This window comes from Thalassophryne amazonica, chromosome 11, assembly GCF_902500255.1.
Source record: "Thalassophryne amazonica chromosome 11, fThaAma1.1, whole genome shotgun sequence".
NCBI classification, from domain to species: domain Eukaryota; kingdom Metazoa; phylum Chordata; class Actinopteri; order Batrachoidiformes; family Batrachoididae; genus Thalassophryne; species Thalassophryne amazonica.
In genome coordinates this window covers 9,064,132-9,083,556 of record NC_047113.1, presented here as the reverse complement: position 1 = coordinate 9,083,556, position 19,425 = coordinate 9,064,132, and the positions used below count along the sequence as shown (strand labels likewise).

The window sequence follows — 19,425 nt, the reverse complement described above, 5'->3', positions numbered from 1 at the left end:
TTGCATTTATATTTTTGTTGAGTGTAATAAAAGGCAAGTGACCTCTGTGCATGTGTATGTGTGTGTGCATGTTTGGCTTCGATCACAGAGAAACTGGGTAGAGCTGACATTTGCCGTTTGGTATGCTTATGTATTTTGGGTCAAGGATGAATGCAGCAAAAACGGAAAATTGATAGGACTAATGTTTTTGGAGAAATTAGCGATATTAACTAACAAAAGTCAACGTTAGTTTAACAGTGTCGTTAGTGTTATTGATTTATTGTGTTTTTGTAGTTCAATTGGTTTAGTCCGTTTAGTTAAGTGTCATGCTGCCATTGCCATGAGTGAGAAGTGTTGTGTGTTTCATGTCTTCCGCCATGTCTCTGTTTGTTGGTGTGTAAAACTAAAAGCACCTTCTTGCGGCAGAATGCAGAAAAGACAAAAAGCTCTGGCGCGGTTTTCAATCTTCTGTGCAGCTTGCCACAATATATTAAAAGCGAAGTGGTGTGTGTGCATGTGTGTGTATAACTTTGATCACAGACACACTAGGGAGAGCTGACATTTGCTGTTTGGTATGTTTGTGTAATTTGGGTCAAGGAGGAACGCCACCAAAACGGAACATTGATAGCACTGATATTTTGGGGGAAATTACAGATATTAGCTAACACTGAACAATGGACATTGATAACTACGTTCTGGACTCACACACCATTCCAGCAGAGGGCAGTAAATCATCTATATATCAAAAGTGTGCATGCATGCGTGATCTTATTTAGTAAGTTCAATGTAAGTACATAATATAATTGTAAATTCATTAAAAATACATGAATGACACAAGAAACTGAAAACATTTCCTTTGTGGTCCATTTAAAAATCCAATGACAAAACATAACTGGCGATACTACTACTACTAATAATGGATTATTAACTGAGCGTGAGCTCTGGACAGGAAAATTTTCCCACACAGACCGAGCAAGTGAGGTTAATAATTTGTTTATTATATGGCTATATATATATATATATATATATATATATATATATATATACACACGAGGGCTGTCAATAAAGTATAGGTCCTTTTTTATTTTTTCAAAAACTATATGGATTTCATTCATATGTTTTTACGTCAGACATGCTTGAACCCTCGTGCGCATGCGTGAGTTTTTCCACGCCTGTCGGTGACGTCATTCGCCTGTGAGCACTCCTTGTGGGAGGAGTTGTCCAGCCCCTCATCGGAATTCCTTTGTCTGAGAAGTTGCTGAGAGACTGGCGCTTTGTTTGATCAAAATTTTTTCTAAACCTGTGAGACACATAGACGTGGACACGGTTCGAAAAAATTAAGCTGGTCTTCAGTGAAAATTTTAATGGCTGATGAGAGATTTTGAGGTGATACTGTCGCTTTAAGGACTTCCCACGGTGCGAGACGTTGTGCAGCACTCCCAGGCGCCGTCGTCAGCCTGTTTCAAGCTGAAAACAGCCACATTTCAGGCTCTATTGATCCAGGACGTCGTGAGAGAACAGAGAAGTTTCAGAAGAAGTCGGTTTCAGCATTTTCAATCAATCAACATTTATTTATAAAGCGCTTTACAGCACCGACTGGTGTCCAAAGTGCTTAACATTAAAAACACAAATTTACAAAATAAAACACATATAAAATAAAATTTTAAAACAACACATAAAAAAAAAGAACATAAAAATAACAGAACATCCGGATATTCCACTGTTAAAGGAGATTTTTTTAATGAAAGACGTGCGGACGGTGCGGTGCGGCGGCACAGGAAAAACACCTCCGTGTTGATAACCATTTGTAAAATCCAGGCGGCTTTTGATGGCTTTCAGTGGAGTGAGTATATGAGAAATTGTTTAACAGCTGGACATGTTTCAACTTGTCCTTAAGGCTTCCAACAGAGGTGTTTTTCCTGTGGTGGAGCGTCGTGCCGGCTGCGAGCCGACGCTGCAATCCGTCCGCACGTCTTTCATTAAAAAAAATCTCCTTTAACAGTGGAATATCCGGATAAAATGCTGAAACCGACTTCTTCTGAAACTTCTCTGTTCTCTCACGACGTCCTGGATCAATAGAGCCTGAAATGTGGAGGTTTTCAGCTTGAAACAGGCTGACGACGGCACCTGAGAGCGCTGTGCGACGTCTCGCACCGTGGGATGTCCTTAAAGCGACAGTATCACCTCAAAATCTCTCATCAGCCGTTAAAATTTTCACTGAAAACCAGCTTAATTTTTCGAACCGTGTCCACTTCGATGTGTCTCACAGGTTTAGAAAAAATTTTGATCAAACAAAGCGCCAGTCTCTCAGCAACTTCTCAGACAAAGGAATTCCGACGAGGGGCTGGACGACTCCTCCCACAAGGAGTGCTCACAGGCGAATGACGTCACCGACAGGCGTGGAAAAACTCACGCATGCGCACGAGGGTTCAAGCATGTCTGACATAAAAACATATGAATGAAATCCATATAGTTTTTGAAAAAAATAAAAAGGACCTATACTTTATTGACAGACCTCGTATATATATACACAACCCCTGGCAAAAACTATGGAATCACCGGCCTCGGAGGATGTTCATTCAGTTGTTTAATTTTGTAGAAAAAAAGCAGATCACAGACATGACACAAAACTAACGTAATTTCAAATGGCAACTTTCTGGCTTTAAGAAACACTATAAGAAATCAAGAAAAACGGTTACTTTTTTAGACCAAGCAGAGGGAAAAAAATATGGAATCACTCAATTCTGAGGAAAAAATTATGGAATCATGAAAAACAAAAGAACGCTCCAACACATCACTAGTATTTTGTTGCACCACCTCTGGCTTTTCTAACAGCTTGCAGTCTCTGAGGCATGGACTTAATGAGTGACAAACAGTACTCTTCATCAATCTGGCTCCAACTTTCTCTGATTGCTGTTGCCAGATCAGCTTTGCAGGTTGGAGCCTTGTCATGGACCATTTTCTTCAACTTCCACCAAAGATTTTCAATTGTATTAAGATCCAGACTATTTGCAGGTCATGACATTGACCCTGTGTGTCTTTTTGCAAGGAATGTTTTCACAGTTTTTGCTCTATGGCAAGATGCATTATTTCATCATCCCCAAACATACTTTCAATTGATGGTATAAGAAAAGTGTCCAAAATATCAAAGTAAACTTGTGCATTTATTGATGATGTAATGACAGCCATCTCCCCAGTGCCTTTACCTGACATGCAGCCCCATATCATCAATGACTATGGAAATTTACATGTTCTCTTCAGGCAGTCATCTTTATAAATCTCACTGGAACGGCACCAAACAAAGGTTCCAGCATCATCACCTTGCCCAATGCAGATTCGAGATTCATCACTGAATATGACTTTCATCCAGTCATCCACAGTCCACGATTGCTTTTCCTTAGCCCATTGTAACCATGTTTGTTTCTGTTTATGTGTTAATGACGGCTTTCGTTTAGCTTTTCTGTATGTAAATCCCATTTCCTTTAGGCGGTTTCTTACAGTTCGGTCACAGATGCTGACTCCAGTTTCCTCCCATTCGTTCCTCATTTGTTTTGTTGTGCATTTTCGATTTTTGAGACATACTGCTTTAAGTTTTCTGTCTTGACGCTTTGATGTCTTCCTTGGTCTACCAGTATGTTTGCCTTTAACAACCTTCCCATGTTGTTTGTATTTGGTCCAGAGTTTAGACACAGCTGACTGTGAACAACCAACATCTTTTGCAACATTGCGTGATGATTTAGCCCTCTTTTAAGAGTTTGATAATCCTCTCCTTTGTTTCAATTGACATCTCTCGTGTTGGAGCCATGATTCATGTCAGTCCACTTGGTGCAACAGCTCACCAAGGTGTGATCACTCCTTTTTAGATGCAGACTAACGAGCAGATCTGATTTGATGCAGGTGTTAGTTTTGGGGATGAAAATTTACAGGGTGATTCCATAAATTATTCCTCAGAATTGAGTGAGTCCATATTTTTTCCCTCTGCTTGGTCTAAAAAAGTAACCGTTACTGATGGCCACAATTTTTTTTCCGGATTTCTTATAGTGTTTCTTAAAGCCAGAAAGTTGCCATTTGAAATGACTTTGTGCCATGTCTGTGACCTGCTTTTTTCTACAAAATTAAACAACTGAATGAACATCCTCCGATGTTGGGAACATTGCCGAAGTGCAGACAAACTTCGTCTGCAGGCGCATCTTCTGATGTGGCGCAAATTTCGCTTCAACATCGACGCGTCATTTTCGCTTAAGCAAGATCGAGCGCAGTGAATATTATGAATTTCTTGAAACCTCCTGCCTCTGGGCAGAAACCAGGAAAGCAAAGGAAAGAACAGCTATCACCCTCAAAACAAGCACAGAAGAGGAAGGCTGCTGATGCTGAATATGAGAAGAAAAGGGTGAGGAAAACTTGGCAAACTTCCTGGAAGAAAAGACGGCCATAGCTGGAGCGTGATGAGGAGAGTGAGGTTGTCTTCTGTGGAACTTGTAGGGCCATGCCAGAATATGCTAACAAGTAAGTATAAATATACCATGTCCTGGTAGACAATGTGGTATGATTTCATACGCCAGTTTAAAAGTCTAATCAGTATGCCCTTGTGGAAACCCCACGGTGACAACATTAGCAAGGGAACTTGGTTTATGAAATTTAACATATTAATTTTGTAAATGATCAAGAAATAAATTTATTTTTGTATTAATGTCTGAGTGTTGAAAAAATTCCTATCAGTTACCTACCGACATTTTTTTTCAAACTTTACTCACTTTAAGGTTTTTATCATGTAGTATAAGAATTTTGTGTTTGTTTTCAAGTGTTTTTACATTAAGGAAACCCAATTCTAATGTCTGAGTGTTGATTTAAAAAATTCTTATCAGTTACCCCCCGGTTCGGCACAGGCGTGAAAGTATGGGCCAGTGATATTTTCATCCGGGCCAGTAACTTTCAGATTCTACTGGCCCTGTGGGCCAGTGCATAAATTGCCTTATTGTCAAGCCCTGAACTAATGTGATATGCATTCTGGACCGATTGTCACGGTAATCGACCTGACTTGGGAAAATATCAGATTGGAAATCAGCCAATCAGAGCGCACGTAGCATTGCAGGCATAATATAGTGTGTATGTGAAAACAAGAACCTAAACAATTTAAAAATACATTAAGACAGTAAATTAACATAAAAAAATTACAAAATTAACAGGAAATAAAAGGGTAGAGTTCTTCCTCTAAAAAATGTTGAGGTCTAACATCTAAGGTTCTAAAAACATTCTGGACTCACATGTCATTCCAACTCATTGTAGAAACTTTGCATAATTTATTTCCACCCTTGAAAAATATCAACACTACTCAGTCTAGAGCCCGTGGATCCCCATGGGCAATGCGCGAGTTAAAATTATGTCCATAACTAAGTGTCATGTCCAAATTAAGAAACAACGTGACAGCATGGGTGTACGTGTTGTAGCCATGTAGTGGCACACTTATGTTATTTATTTTGACCACACACAAACACTACAATCTCCATTTCACATAAGTTGATTTGCTTTTCTGTCTTATGAAAGTATTCCGATGAGAAAGTGAAGCAACAAACAGATGTACTGTTGCCATACATGGTTACGTTATAGCATGAGTATGTGCTTATGTGGGATTTATCAACAGCTGACACTTACTGGTGTGCGTATAAACAGCATGTGTCTGTGTGATGAATACAGAATTTTTTGTACTTACACAAATACTAAATTTTGTTCATTTTCTCCAGAGTTTGATGTGTCCACAAGTCTCTGTACCACTGTCCTCCAACAAAGTTATTGTAGTTTTAAACAATTTTGTCCGGTGACTCCATTACGCATTACATTCTTCGCAAATGTCACTTGACCTCATTACATATTATTTCTGTACATCGACATCCCACGAAGAATTTTGTCTTTTCCAGTTTCTAATTGAGCTGGTAGCAGCTCTGACTGGAGATAACAATTTAACTTAGGCAGCTACATGCTGAATAACTATCATGGAGAGCTGTTCTGCACATTATGCACACTGGGACAAAAAGGGATCTTTTTTAATGTGGCCACCATTTTTGGAAGGAATCGGTGTGCATCCAGGGTCAGAATAAGGTTCTAAACCTGATGTCTCAGCTGCCTAGCAACATTATAAATTATTTTATTATGACTGAATTAGAGTTGGGGATAAGACTAGAAAAAGGGTTAGGGATTCATTTTTAGTGAAATACACACAACATCTGGAAATCTGAACAATACTTCTGCTTGGGGACCACAGCATTGCACTTGTCCCGATGTCCTGCACAGCACCAGTATTCCTATACAAGTCAGACCAAATTCCAGAATATTTCAGATTCTCATACTGCATGGAACAGACCTATTGCAGTGACTGGGCTAGGTTAGACAGCCTAGAATGGGAACGTCCCATATAATAAGCTTCAACATTTACATCAAAAGATGTATTTTTACTACCTAGTGTTGTCTTATGACTGCATAATATACACACAACCTTGGAATGTTTGGAATTGTGTATTATTGGAATGTTTGAAACTGTATTATTTTACACAATTAGGAAATATATTATTAGCCACCAGTTTGGAATTTTAAAAAAGGTCCACAGTGGCTGAGCCTGATTGGTCATCAATACAAATTTGCAAATGACAGCTTATCAAAAGATGTCCTCTGTTGCAAACACTTTGTACAGGTTACTCCATCAAATGTATTACTGCATTTGTGAAACTTCAAGGTACAAAAAAAAAAAAAAAAAAAAAAAGAATCATTAAAATTAACTCAAATTTTGCAAACAAAATGAAAATGTGACATCATATAATTCAAAGCATCTCACCCCACAATATTTGTTTTCATTAAATATTTGTGGAGGAAGAGGGTTCCCGGTGGCTGGCCTGGAATCTTCTGGAATGTTCTCTCTCATCCACTTTCTGTTCTCCTCACTGGCTGCGATGTCACACTCCTCAAATTCGATTTTATTGGCTGCCAGGAAGCCCATGACATCCTGCTGCTGCTTTTTAATCTGTGTGGTGCAGAGAGAGGGGAAGTTGTTAGTAGTAGTGCTACTTCAACATTATGAGCACACATACGGCCTTGACACGCCATACTGTCACCAGTCTGCTCCAACAATAAGACACTTCTGCTGCACTGAGAAGTAACACCACAGTAATTGTTAAATGTTTTGTTACTAAGTTACCATTCATTCACTTGCAGAAGAAGGAAGTGACACAAGCGTATTATAAGAGATGATGAAGTTGTCAAGGCGAAGCAGACAGTCACCTTCCATTTTTTTTTACTATTTAAAGTGGGCTCCCATTGTTGATAGGATATGTTTCTGGCACAAATGAATGAAGAAGTAAATAAATAAGTTCATAGAACACCTAATCTGGGCCTGAACATGTGTATGTAATCTGTGGTAAAACTAGTGGTGTAGAACACTGTGAGCAATCATGAAAGCTTTAAATGTTTACAAATAATTATCATGTCGGGACACATCGTGATCCACAAGATCCATAAAATGTAAATAATCAGATGTTATTTGTGCAGGTAGGGGGTAATGTTTAAACAAAGTCAGGGCATGTGAGTGAAATGAGCATGGAGTAGAAACGGTGGATTTTTGGCTTTTATCTTATGTAAACTTAAAATACAATGCAGATTGTTTTCTCTTTTGGAGCGAGCAGTGAGTGATTTAATTTGTGTGGGATGAAAAGTGACCAAAGCGGGGAGTGATTGTGAGTGTAATGGTCTGCTGTGGCTGTGCCTGGGGGAGCAGGGGGGAAGCGTAGAGGGTTGTGAGAAAGCCACGCCCACAGAGTCGTATGTTAGTAGTAGAGTCCGGAGTTGCACTGAGACGTGTGCCGGCAAGGAGGCGCGGACAACATTTTCTAACCAGGCAACTCAGTGGTTTGCACACACAGGAGTAGCTCATAAATCTTGTCAAGACACAGCTGAAAATGCCAGAAAGGTGCACATGTTGGCAATGCGACAACAGGAGGAAGAAGGGAGACAACATTTCCTTCCATAAGCAATTAGTTTTGGTTATTTTCTGTACTTTTTCTATGACTTTTAGGCAATAAACTGGTTTATAAAGTGGTTGGCTCTCACTGCAGTATTGTATCACTTCCTGTTCCGGAGCACAGCGGTGTTTTGCTGTATCTGTTAGCTGTTTAATCTGCGTAGTTAGATTGATCTAGATAACTAGATAACGATTTGTTTCACAGTGTAATCTTCACGTGCCTTAACTAAAGCACTCCCTCTGCTGAATCACCTCTAAATTATTTACACACTATTCACTTTGTGTGTTTTTAGGAATCCACTAGCTTAGCGCAGCTACTAGCTCTTAGCCGGTTTAGCATGGCGGCTTCTCCTGTCTCTCCTGCACTTTTCTGCTTTGGGTGTGAAATGTTTAGTTATTCCTCGGCCTCCTTTAGCAGTAATGGTACTTGTAATAAGTGTAGCTTATTCGTAGCTTTGGAGGCCAGGCTGGGCGAATTGGAGACTCGGCTCCGCACCATGGAAAATTCTACAGCTAGCCAGGCCCCTGTAGTCAGTGCAGACCAAGGTAGCTTAGCCGCCGTTAGTTCCCTTCCAGCAGATCACGAGCAGCCGGGAAAGCAGGCCGACTGGGTGACTGTGAGGAGGAAGTGTAGCCCTAAACAGAAGCCTCATGTACACCGCCAACCGTTCACATTTCTAACCATTTTTCCCCACTCGGCGAAACACCCGCCAAGGATCAAACTCTGGTTATTGGCGACTCTGTTTTGAGAAATGTGAAGTTAGCGACACCAGAAACCATAGTCAAATGTCTTCCGGGGGCCAGAGCAGGCGACACTGAAGGAAATTTGAAACTGCTGTCTAAGGCTAAGCGTAAATTTGGTAAGATTGTAATTCACGTCAGCAGTAATGACACCCGGTTACGCCAATCGGAGGTCACTAAAATTAACATTGAATCGGTGTGTAACTTTGCAAAAACAATGTTGGACTCTGTAGTTTTCTCTGGACCCCTCCCCAATCGGACTGGGAGTGACATGTTTAGCCGCATGTTCTCCTTGAATTGCTGGCTGTCTGAGTGGTGTCCAAAAAATGAGGTGGGCTTCATAGATAATTGGCAAAGCTTCTGGGGAAAACCTGGTCTTGTTAGGAGAGATGGCATCCATCCCACTTTGGATGGAGCAGCTCTCATTTCTAGAAATCTGGCCAATTTTCTTAAATCCTCCAAACTGTGACTATCGAGGGTTGGGACCAGGAAGCAGAGTTGTAGTCTTACACACCTCTCTGCAGCTTCTCTCTCCCCTGTCATCCCCTCATTACCCCATCCCTGTAGAGACGGTGCCTGCTCCCAGACCACCAATAACCAGCAAAAATCTATTTAAGCATAAAAATTCAAAAAGAAAAAATAATATAGCACCTTCAACTGCACCACAGACTAAAACAGTTAAATGTGGTCTATTAAACATTAGGTCTCTCTCTTCTAAGTCCTTGTTAGTAAATGATATAATAATTGATCAACATATTGATTTATTCTGCCTTACAGAAACCTGGTTACAGCAGGATGAATATGTTAGTTTAAATGAGTCAACACCCCCGAGTCACACTAACTGCCAGAACGCTCGTAGCACGGGCCGAGGCGGAAGATTAGCAGCAATCTTCCATTCCAGCTTATTAATTAATCCAAAACCCAGACAGAACTTTAATTCATTTGAAAGCTTGACTCTTAGTCTTGTCCATCCAAATTGGAAGTCCCAAAAACCAGTTTTATTTGTTATTATCTATCGTCCACCTGGTCGTTACTGTGAGTTTCTCTGTGAATTTTCAGACCTTTTGTCTGACTTAGTGCTTAGCTTAGATAAGATAATTATAGTGGGCGATTTTAACATCCACACAGATGCTGAGAATGACAGCCTCAACACTGCATTTAATCTATTATTAGACTCAATTGGCTTTGCTCAGAATGTAAATGAGTCCCACCCACCACTTTAATCATATCTTAGATCTTGTTCTGACTTATGGTATGGAAATTGAAGACTTAACAGTATTCCCTGAAAACTCCCTTCTGTCTGATCATTTCTTAATAACATTTACATTTACTCTGATGGACTACCCAGCAGTGGGGAATAAGTTTCATTACACGAGAAGTCTTTCAGAAAGCGCTGTAACTAGGTTTAAGGATATGATTCCTTCTTTATGTTCTCTAATGCCATATACCAACACATTGCAGAGTAGCTACCTAAACTCTGTGAGTGAGATAGAGTATCTCGTCAATAGTTTCATTGAAGACAACTTTGGATGCTGTAGCTCCTCTGAAAAAGAGAGCCTTAAATCAGAAGTGCCTGACTCCATGGTATAACTCACAAACTCGCAGCTTAAAGCAGATAACCCATAAGTTAGAGAGGAAATGGCGTCTCACGAATTTAGAAGATCTTCACTTAGCCTGGAAAAAGAGTCTGTTGCTCTATAAAAACGCCCTCCGAAAAGCTAGGACATCTTACTACTCATCACTAATTGAAGAAAATATGAACAACCCCAGGTTTCTTTTCAGCACTGTAGCCAGGCTGACAAAGAGTCAGAGCTCTATTGAGCTGAGTATTCCTTTAACTTTAACTAGTAATGACTTCATGACTTTCTTTGCTAATAAAATTTTAACTATTAGAGAAAAAATTACTCATAACCATCCCAACGACATATCGTTATCTTTGGCTGGTTTCAGTGATGCCGGTATTTGGTTAGACTCTTTCTCTCCGATTGTTCTGTCTGAGTTATTTTCATTAGTTACTTCCTCCAAACCATCAACATGTCTATTAGACCCCATTCCTACCAGGCTGCTCAAGGAAGCCCTACCATTAATTAATGCTTCAATCTTAAATATGATCAATCTATCTTTATTAGTTGGCTATGTACCACAGGCTTTTAAGGTGGCAGTAATTAAACCATTACTTAAAAAGCCATCACTTGACCCAGCTGTCTTAGCTAATTATAGGCCAATCTCCAACCTTCCTTTTCTCTCAAAAATTCTTGAAAGGGTAGTTGTAAAACAGCTAACTGGTCATCTGCAGAGGAATGGTCTATTTCAGGGGTGGGCAATCATGTGCCATAAAGGGCCGAGACACTGCAGGTTTTCCATGCAACCAGTCACCTCAGCAGGTGATTTCATTGACAACCAGGTGTTTATGTTCAGAGGAGAAGCTCATCAGCAACCCACCTGCTGAGGTGAATGGTTGCATGGAAAACCTGCAGTGTCTCGGCCCTCGATGCCCACCCCTGGTCTATTTGAAGAGTTTCAGTCAGGTTTTAGAATTCATCATAGTACAGAAACAGCATTAGTGACGGTTACAAATGATCTTCTTATGGCCTCAGACAGTGAACTCATCTCTGCGCTTGTTCTGTTAGACCTCAGTGCTGATTTTGATACTGTTGTTCATAAAATTTTATTACAGAGATTAGAGCATGCCATAGGTATTAAAGGCACTGCGCTGTGGTGGTCTGAATCATATTTATCTAATAGATTACAATTTGTTCATGTAAATGGGGAATCTTCTTCACAGACTAAGGTTAATTATGGAGTTCCACAAGGTTCTGTGCTAGGACCAATTTTATTCACTTTATACATGTTTCCCTTAGGCAGTATTATTAGACAGCATTGCTTAAATTTTCATTGTTACGCAGATGATACCCAGCTTTATCTATCCATGAAGCCAGAGTACACACACCAATTAGCTAAACTGCAGGATTGTCTTACAGACATAAAGACCTCTGGATGACCTCTAATTTCCTGCTTTTAAACTCAGATAAAACTGAAGTTATTGTACTTGGCCCCACAAATCTTAGAAACATGGTGTCTAACCAGATCCTTACTCTGGATGGCATTACCCTGACGTCTAGTAATACTGTGAGAAATCTTGGAGTCATTTTTGATCAGGATATGTCATTCAATGCGCATATTAAACAAATATGTAGGACTGCTTTTTTGCATTTGCGCAATATCTCTAAAATTAGAAAGGTCTTGTCTCAGAGTGATGCTGAAAAACTAATTCATGCATTTATTTCCTCTAGGCTGGACTATTGTAATTCATTATTATCAGGTTGTCCTAAAAGTTCCCTGAAAAGCCTTCAGTTAATTCAAAATGCTGCAGCTAGAGTACTGACAGGGACTAGAAGGAGAGAGCATATCTCACCCATATTGGCCTCTCTTCATTGGCTTCCTGTTAATTCTAGAATAGAATTTAAAATTCTTCTTCTTACTTATAAGGTTTTGAATAATCAGGTCCCATCTTATCTTATGGACCTCATAGTACCATATCACCCCAATAGAGCACTTCGCTCTCAGACTGCAGGCTTACTTGTAGTTCCTAGGGTTTGTAAGAGTAGAATGGGAGGCAGAGTCTTCAGCTTTCAGGCTCCTCTCCTGTGGAACCAGCTCCCAATTCAGATCAGGGAGACAGATACCCTCTCTACTTTTAAGATTAGGCTTAAAACTTTCCTTTTTGCTAAAGCTTATAGTTAGGGTTGGATCAGGTGACCCTGAACCATCCCTTAGTTATGCTGCTATAGACTTAGACTGCTGGGGGGTTCCCATGATGCACTGAGTGTTTCTTTCTCTTTTTGCTCTGTATGCACCACTCTGCATTTAATCATTAGTGATTGATCTCTGCTCCCCTCCACAGCATGTCTTTTTCCTGGTTCTCTCCCTCAGCCCCAACCAGTCCCAGCAGAGGACTGTCTTCCCTGAGCCTGGTTCTGCTGGAGGTTTCTTCCTGTTAAAAGGGAGTTTTTCCCTTCCCACTGTCGCCAAGTGCTTGCTCACAGGGGGTTGTTTTGACCGTTGGGGTTTTTCCGTAGTTATTGTATGGCTTTGCCTTACAATATAAAGCGCCTTGGGGCAACTGTTTGTTGTGATTTGGCGCTATATAAATAAAACTGATTTGATTTGATTTAAAGCTGCCCATTCCTCTTGGCAAAAAGCCTACAGTTCCTGTAAATTCCTGGATTGTCTTGTATGAACTGCACATTTGAGATCTCCTCAGAGTGGCTAATGCAGCCCAGTCTCACGTTTTTTTTTTTGTGCGCACGTCACGAAATGCGTCAAATTTTCGTGATGAGTTTTTTTTTAAACTCACTATTACTAACCCTATTCCTACCCCAACCCTAACCTTAACCATAACCTAATCCTACTCATTCCTCCCACCCAAACCATAACCACCCCGACCCCCCGCTTCACTTTTAATTTTGTGCAGCCAACATGGAATGTATTATGCCGCGTTCACACCGGGTGCGACCAGACGCCACAAATTTGCATCGGTCACGTGGCGATGGACGCGCCACCATCGCCCGGTGTGTTGCTCTGCTTTCGCTGCGAAAATTCGCCCCAGTGCGTCATCAAATATGAGGAGCTTCCATTCCGCTCGCCGGCTCCGGTTGTCAGTCAAGTTAACATGACGGACCTTGATCACATGGAGTGAGTTGTTGTGGAAAGCTGACAAACGTCATGAGATGTTCCAAATTCGGGGAGCATCATTATTTGCTGCAGAAGCTGCGTCTGGATGACGGCCGCTTTCAGCGGTCCTTCCACCTCTGCAGGACCCAGTTTGAGGACCTCCTGTTCCGTTCACGCACGCACATGTAAACAAAAAAAAAAAACTCAGCTGCTTGCTGTGGGCCTGCAGCTCACTCTTTCCCCCCAAAAAAACTCTCTTATAATTGTGTTTAGAAACCAGTCACCATTTGCTTTATTATACATCTGTGTAGTTAATAAATAAAATAATCTTCACGATTCGCTCGCACACGCACGTAAAAAAACAAAAACAAAAAAAAAGTGTTTCTTTCTCTGCATTTAATCATTAGTGATTGATCTCTGCTCCCCTCCACAGCATGTCTTTTTCTTGGTTCTCTCCCTCAGCCCCAACCAGTCCCAGCAGAAGACTGCCCCTCCCTGAGCCTGGTTCTGCTGGAGGTTTCTTCCTGTTAAAAGGGAGTTTTTCCTTCCCACTGTCGCCAAGTGCTTGCTCACAGGGGGTCGTTTGGCCGTTGGGGTTTTTACGTAATTATTGTATGGCCTTGCCTTACAATATAAAGTGCCTTGGGGCAACTGTTTGTTGTGATTTGGTGCTATATAAATAAAATTGACTGATTGATCACAAAAACAGTGATCCACCTCCGTGCTTCACAGTTCGAAGGGTGCACCTCATCATAGGCCTTGTTGACTCCTCTCTAATTGTAACATTTATGGCTATGGCCAAAAAGATCAATTTTGGTCTCATCACTCCAAATGACTTTGTTCTCTGTGCTGTTTGGCGTATTGTAAGCAGGATACTTTGTGACATTTGTGTATTAATGGCTTTCTTCTGGCGACTTGACCATGCAGCCCATTTTTCTTCAAGTGCCTCCTTATTGTGCATCTTGAAACAGTCACACTACTTTTTTTTTCCAAAGAGTCCTGTATTTCAGCTGAGGTTATTTGTGGATTTTCCTGTCAGTTGTTGCTGAAATTTTTGTTGGTCTAATGACCTTGGATTGGTTCCAACACTGTTAGCCCAGGAGCCCAGAAACTCACTGACCTTTTATACACACACCGATTACAAGCAAACAGATCACAGATGAGGATGGTTACCTTTTGTAGCCATTCAAAGCTGTTTGTGTCAAGTTGTGTACATGTTATAAGGCCAAAATCACCAGGGATGTAATCTTTTGACCAGGGTCATTTGGTTAGTTTCTGTTGTAATTACACAGTTGTTTGACAATAAATGGCTTCACACAACTACTATCCATGAGTGAAAAATAAATTGTTGTGCAATCTCTCATATTCTCTGCAAAGTGGGTAAAAAAAAAAAAAAAAATAATCCAAAATTCTGCCAGGGTATGTAAATATTTGAGCACAATTGTAGTTTTATTAGAGTCAATACATGTATTTGTTATATTTAGAAACAGGAAATTCTGAATTCCCAGTTTTCAACTAATGCAGCTTGAACTTTGAATCACATGCTCTTCTTTCATGTCACCTTCAAGAACTCATGGAAGAAACGCAATCAATAAATATTTTACTAGCAATAAAATCAGCTGTAATTTTGCATTAAAGATGCATGTTGCCAATTTGTGAAAAATTGTAAAGGATTACACTTTTAAAGTGATAGCTACACAGATCTGAAGAACAGAAAATTAAATCCCAAGAGCAGAGTACGGCCAAAAATGAGATGTTTTCAAATGGAACATTTGCATACTTAACATACAACAGAATGAAGACATTCCCAGTTCGCTCACTTTCTCACTGTCTTTTTCATGCAAATGTGATGATGTGTGAAACTCTGTTCTTCTGCTTTGACTCAGCAGCACATAATGTGACATTTGTAAGAAGATCAAAGAGATCTCAACTAACCGACTCCAGATTTCTTGAAATTTAAATGCATCAATGATGACAGCATGATTATATCTGTACTCAAAATGTACAATTTACTTGACATGTCCCAAAGTATCCTCAATACACCGACCAAGAAAACAAGGTTTGCAATACAAGATAGTGACATGGTGCATCAGGATTGATGTGTGTGCATGACTGCTCCTACGTGCACGATGTATTGGAGGAAGTAGACGATGCATGCTATATGAAACTCTTGCTCAATGAGGTGCAGTGGGTGTGGGTAAGAAAGAGGATGGCCCTATAAGGCCAGACGGAAACAAGCGCTCCTCTGAGATTCGAGAGGACGTAACTGGTCAAACTCAAACCAAATAAGGTCCGCTGCAAGGAGGAACATCAGGCTTCAGCCGCACACATACACAGCTAATAAAATCAGCAAATAAACTACAGGTTTCTGCAAAAACCAACCGTCTCACTGTCTCACTTCTCTGTGCAGCAGTGACGACTCCTCCCAGACTCATGGTATATACACCAGACACATGCATTGTTTACCTGAAGTCTTCTGTGAGGAAGCTGACAGTGTCACCAGATTAGCCTTTGAACGGTTGGAAGCATTTAACGGCAGCTGCACCCACAGGCCAAAGTCCGACCACATATTCCCACCTGTTCTGCAAAGCAGCAGCAGCCGAGGGGAATGCAGGATCTGCACAGCCTTCAGGGGGCGAACCTGAGCTTACACCCTTGCTACCTTTTTAATCAGACATCGCCACAGTCACACTCACACCTGCTGTTCTGTAGACATTTATCCTCTCCTTCCTGTTGTGCACTTCAGCCTTTCCTTCAACAGACCACCATTGTACTGCTGCCAAGCAAAATTAATTTGTTGGGAAACTGGACACATGCCATCTGTGCATACTATAAGTGCACATTTAGAGTTCCAAACTTGAGCCTTCGCATTGCTTTCTGTCTAGATTTCATGGATGCAAATAGACATTCCCTGTCTCATGGTGTGATTAGAAACAGGGACTTTCTCATATATTGTTCAAACCTTATCTGTTGCTTTTGGAATGCTAGAGAACAACTCCTCTGTATTGACTGGAATGTTATGCAGGGTCACAGTTAGGCTTGCAAAATATGTAAGCTCGAACCTTATTGGTTATTGTACAGCCACTTTTTTCCACGCAAAAGCAATAAGGCACAATTTAATTCTTAGTCAATAATTTATTAAATTTATTCCTTAAAATGGGGGCATGGTAGTGCAGTGATTGTGCTACAGTGTAAACATTAGGGGGCTCGTGGACTCACCAGGGCATCTACATCAATATCTCTCAATGTTTCTGGATCCAAAAGGATCCACCCATGCCCTGCCCCATTCTCATGGTACATCTGGAGTTGCATCAGCATCAGCAGCCAGCATAAAAATTTGTGCCAAATAACCATACAGAGCCATATACCAGATTTGTCGTGATCACCCAAGCAAAAAAAAACAAACAAAAAAAACAAAAACAAAACAAAAACACAATCATCTTTTTGCCAGGTAACAAATGCTATAAAAACATAGTGCTTGTACAACTGAGTGGAAGATATAATGCTGTATAATAAATGTTATTGTGCTGTTTTGCACCTGTCTTAACGTAACCCTGAGAATTTAATTTTGTTTTAGCACTCTGGGGTCAGTCTGAACTGGGAGCGAAGAGCTGGATGTACTTGTTATTATTACACTGATAGCACGACTTTGTTTTCGTAGCCACTAACGACTGGGAGTGAAGCATGCTGGGATCATTCTGAACTGGGAGTGAAGAACTGCTTTTATTATATCTTTGAAATAACTTTCAGATGCCTGTTGATTAAAGAAATTATGTGCGCCAGGGAGGTTGAGTTGGCCACTCACCCTCCCTTCGCGGACACACTAGAAAAGAGGGAGTAGAACCATGCTTCAACAGAGTCTGCTGCGGGTTAACGTACGAACGCCCAGCCGGTTGACAGGCGCACTCTGCTGAAGGTGTTGGCTCTCCACCTTAAAGGCGTCACGGTAAGAGAAAAATGCGCTGCAACCACTTGTGTTTGATGTAACTGCTTTTGTGGGGAATAAATATACGCCTTTTTATTCTAGCAAAATGCAGTCTGTGTGATCATTTCTGTGTGCCGATCTGACCGAACCTTGTGTTTCAAAACATTTTTGGCGTTGTCGGCAGGATACGGTTACGCTCAGACTACACACAGAAATGTCTTGCTTTAGATTGGGAAAGAGAGATGCGGAGGTGGCATCTCAGCAGGAGTCTTGCTTTAGATTGGGAAAGAGAGATGCGGAGGTGGCATCTCAGCAGGAAGAAGTGGTCCCGGGGTGGGATGGGATCACTTTTAAGGAAATAGGCCAGCTTCTACGGCGACGTGGGGGACGCCCTGGGCCGTGGACTGGAGCGATTCCCACCGCGACTCCGCCAGTTTTATGTGAAATGTTAAAACGGGTGGAGGTTAAAGAGAAAGCTCCGTTGGGAGGTATTCATGAAATGATGTGGATTTGTGCAGAAGCCTGGAAAGAGCGGGTTTTAACTTTAGATACAGTCCGCTCATCAGAATGTGCTAAATCACAAAAGGTGACAAGATTAGAACAACAAGTGAAGCAATTGGAAATTCAAGCCGAAGAAATAGACGGTGTACCAACTTCCTTCTTGGCTGAAAAATGTAAACAAAAAGGATTGAAAGTGACTTGTGTGTCAGGGATGCGCCCTGATATGTTTGAATTGGCCTCATTGTTGAAAGAAATTGTGCAGGGAGAAAAAGGAGTGAAACCTAGTGCCCCTCCCCTACAGGAGGAGGAGGAGGAGGACTCTGATGATGATCAGCTGCAAATAGCTGCAGTCCGGAAAGGAAAGAAAGACAAAAAGAAGGGGAAAAATAAAGAAAGGCGTTCTTGGAGCTTTGACCCTTGCGAGGAAGATTAGGATGATGGTCAAACTCTTGTGGCCCGCCGAGAATTAAAACAATGGTTCACAAGTGATATTAGACCCCATGTGTGATTGGAAATATTTTGGAAAAAATCAGTTAAAGTCACCTCGGCTTTAGTGGACACAGGAGCGGAGGCCTCATTGATTCATGGAAATCCAGAGAAAATGAAGGGACCTATAGTTCCCTTAACTGGATTAGGCGGACAATTGGTGTATGGAAAAAATATATCGATACCGCTTAAAATTGGAAATATGCCAATTAAAGTGTACACTGTAATAGTGACTCCAATTAATGAATGGATAATTGGCATGGATATTTTAGCTGGAATGACTTTGCATTTAGAACAGGGTAAATTTCAATTTGGGATAGCAAACGTAAGAATGATTCTGGTGGGAAAAGTAAAAATGAAACCTTTTCCCATTCCAGAGGCTACATGTGTGATTAATCAGAAACAATATCGTATTCCTGGAGGACAAGCAGAAATTACTGCAACCATAAAAGACTACTTGGAGGCAGGAGTTTTGAAACCAGTGACAACAAAATGGAATAATCCATTGTGGCCAGTCCGTAAATCGGATGGTACATGGAGAATGACTGTAGACTTTAGAGGTCTAAATAAACATACACCGGCTTTGACTTCAGCTGTACCTGATGCTGTGAGTATAATTGAACGAGTGCAACATCATAGTGGTACGTGGTATGCTGTTATAGATTTGGCCAATGCATTCTTTACCATACCAATCCCAGAGGATAGGATGGAACAGTTTGCATTTACGTGGGAAGGACGGCAATATCACAAGATTGCCACAAGGATATTTACACAGTCCCACTATTTGTCATAGAGTGGTGGCGGAGCATTTGGAACAGTTCCAGGTTCCAATGAGAATGATGATCTCACATTACATTGATGACATTATGCTTCAAGGAGATACAGAAGCAGAAGTAGTGGAATATCTACCGAAATTAGTGACTCATATGAAATCATTTGGCTGGGAAATTAATCCAGCAAAGATTCAGGGACCAGCTCAAACAGTGAAATTCTTAGGTTGGAATAAAGGAGAGAGGGAAATCACACAGGAAGCTAAAGAGAGAATAGCTAACTTTCCAGTACCTCACAGTAAGACAGATGCACAACGATATATTGGTTTATTTGGATTTTGGAG

General features: G+C 40.9%; 1 protein-coding gene across 1 annotated transcript in view; it reads right to left on the bottom strand.

Moving 5' to 3' along the window:
* Positions 1–19,425, bottom strand: part of sh3bgrl (SH3 domain binding glutamate-rich protein like) — a 92,444-nt gene that overhangs the window by 3,841 nt on the left and 69,178 nt on the right. The window contains exon 2 of the mRNA XM_034181651.1: positions 6,806–6,991. Coding sequence (XP_034037542.1) covers positions 6,806–6,991 — 186 coding nt within the window. The remainder of the gene's footprint in view (positions 1–6,805; positions 6,992–19,425) is intronic.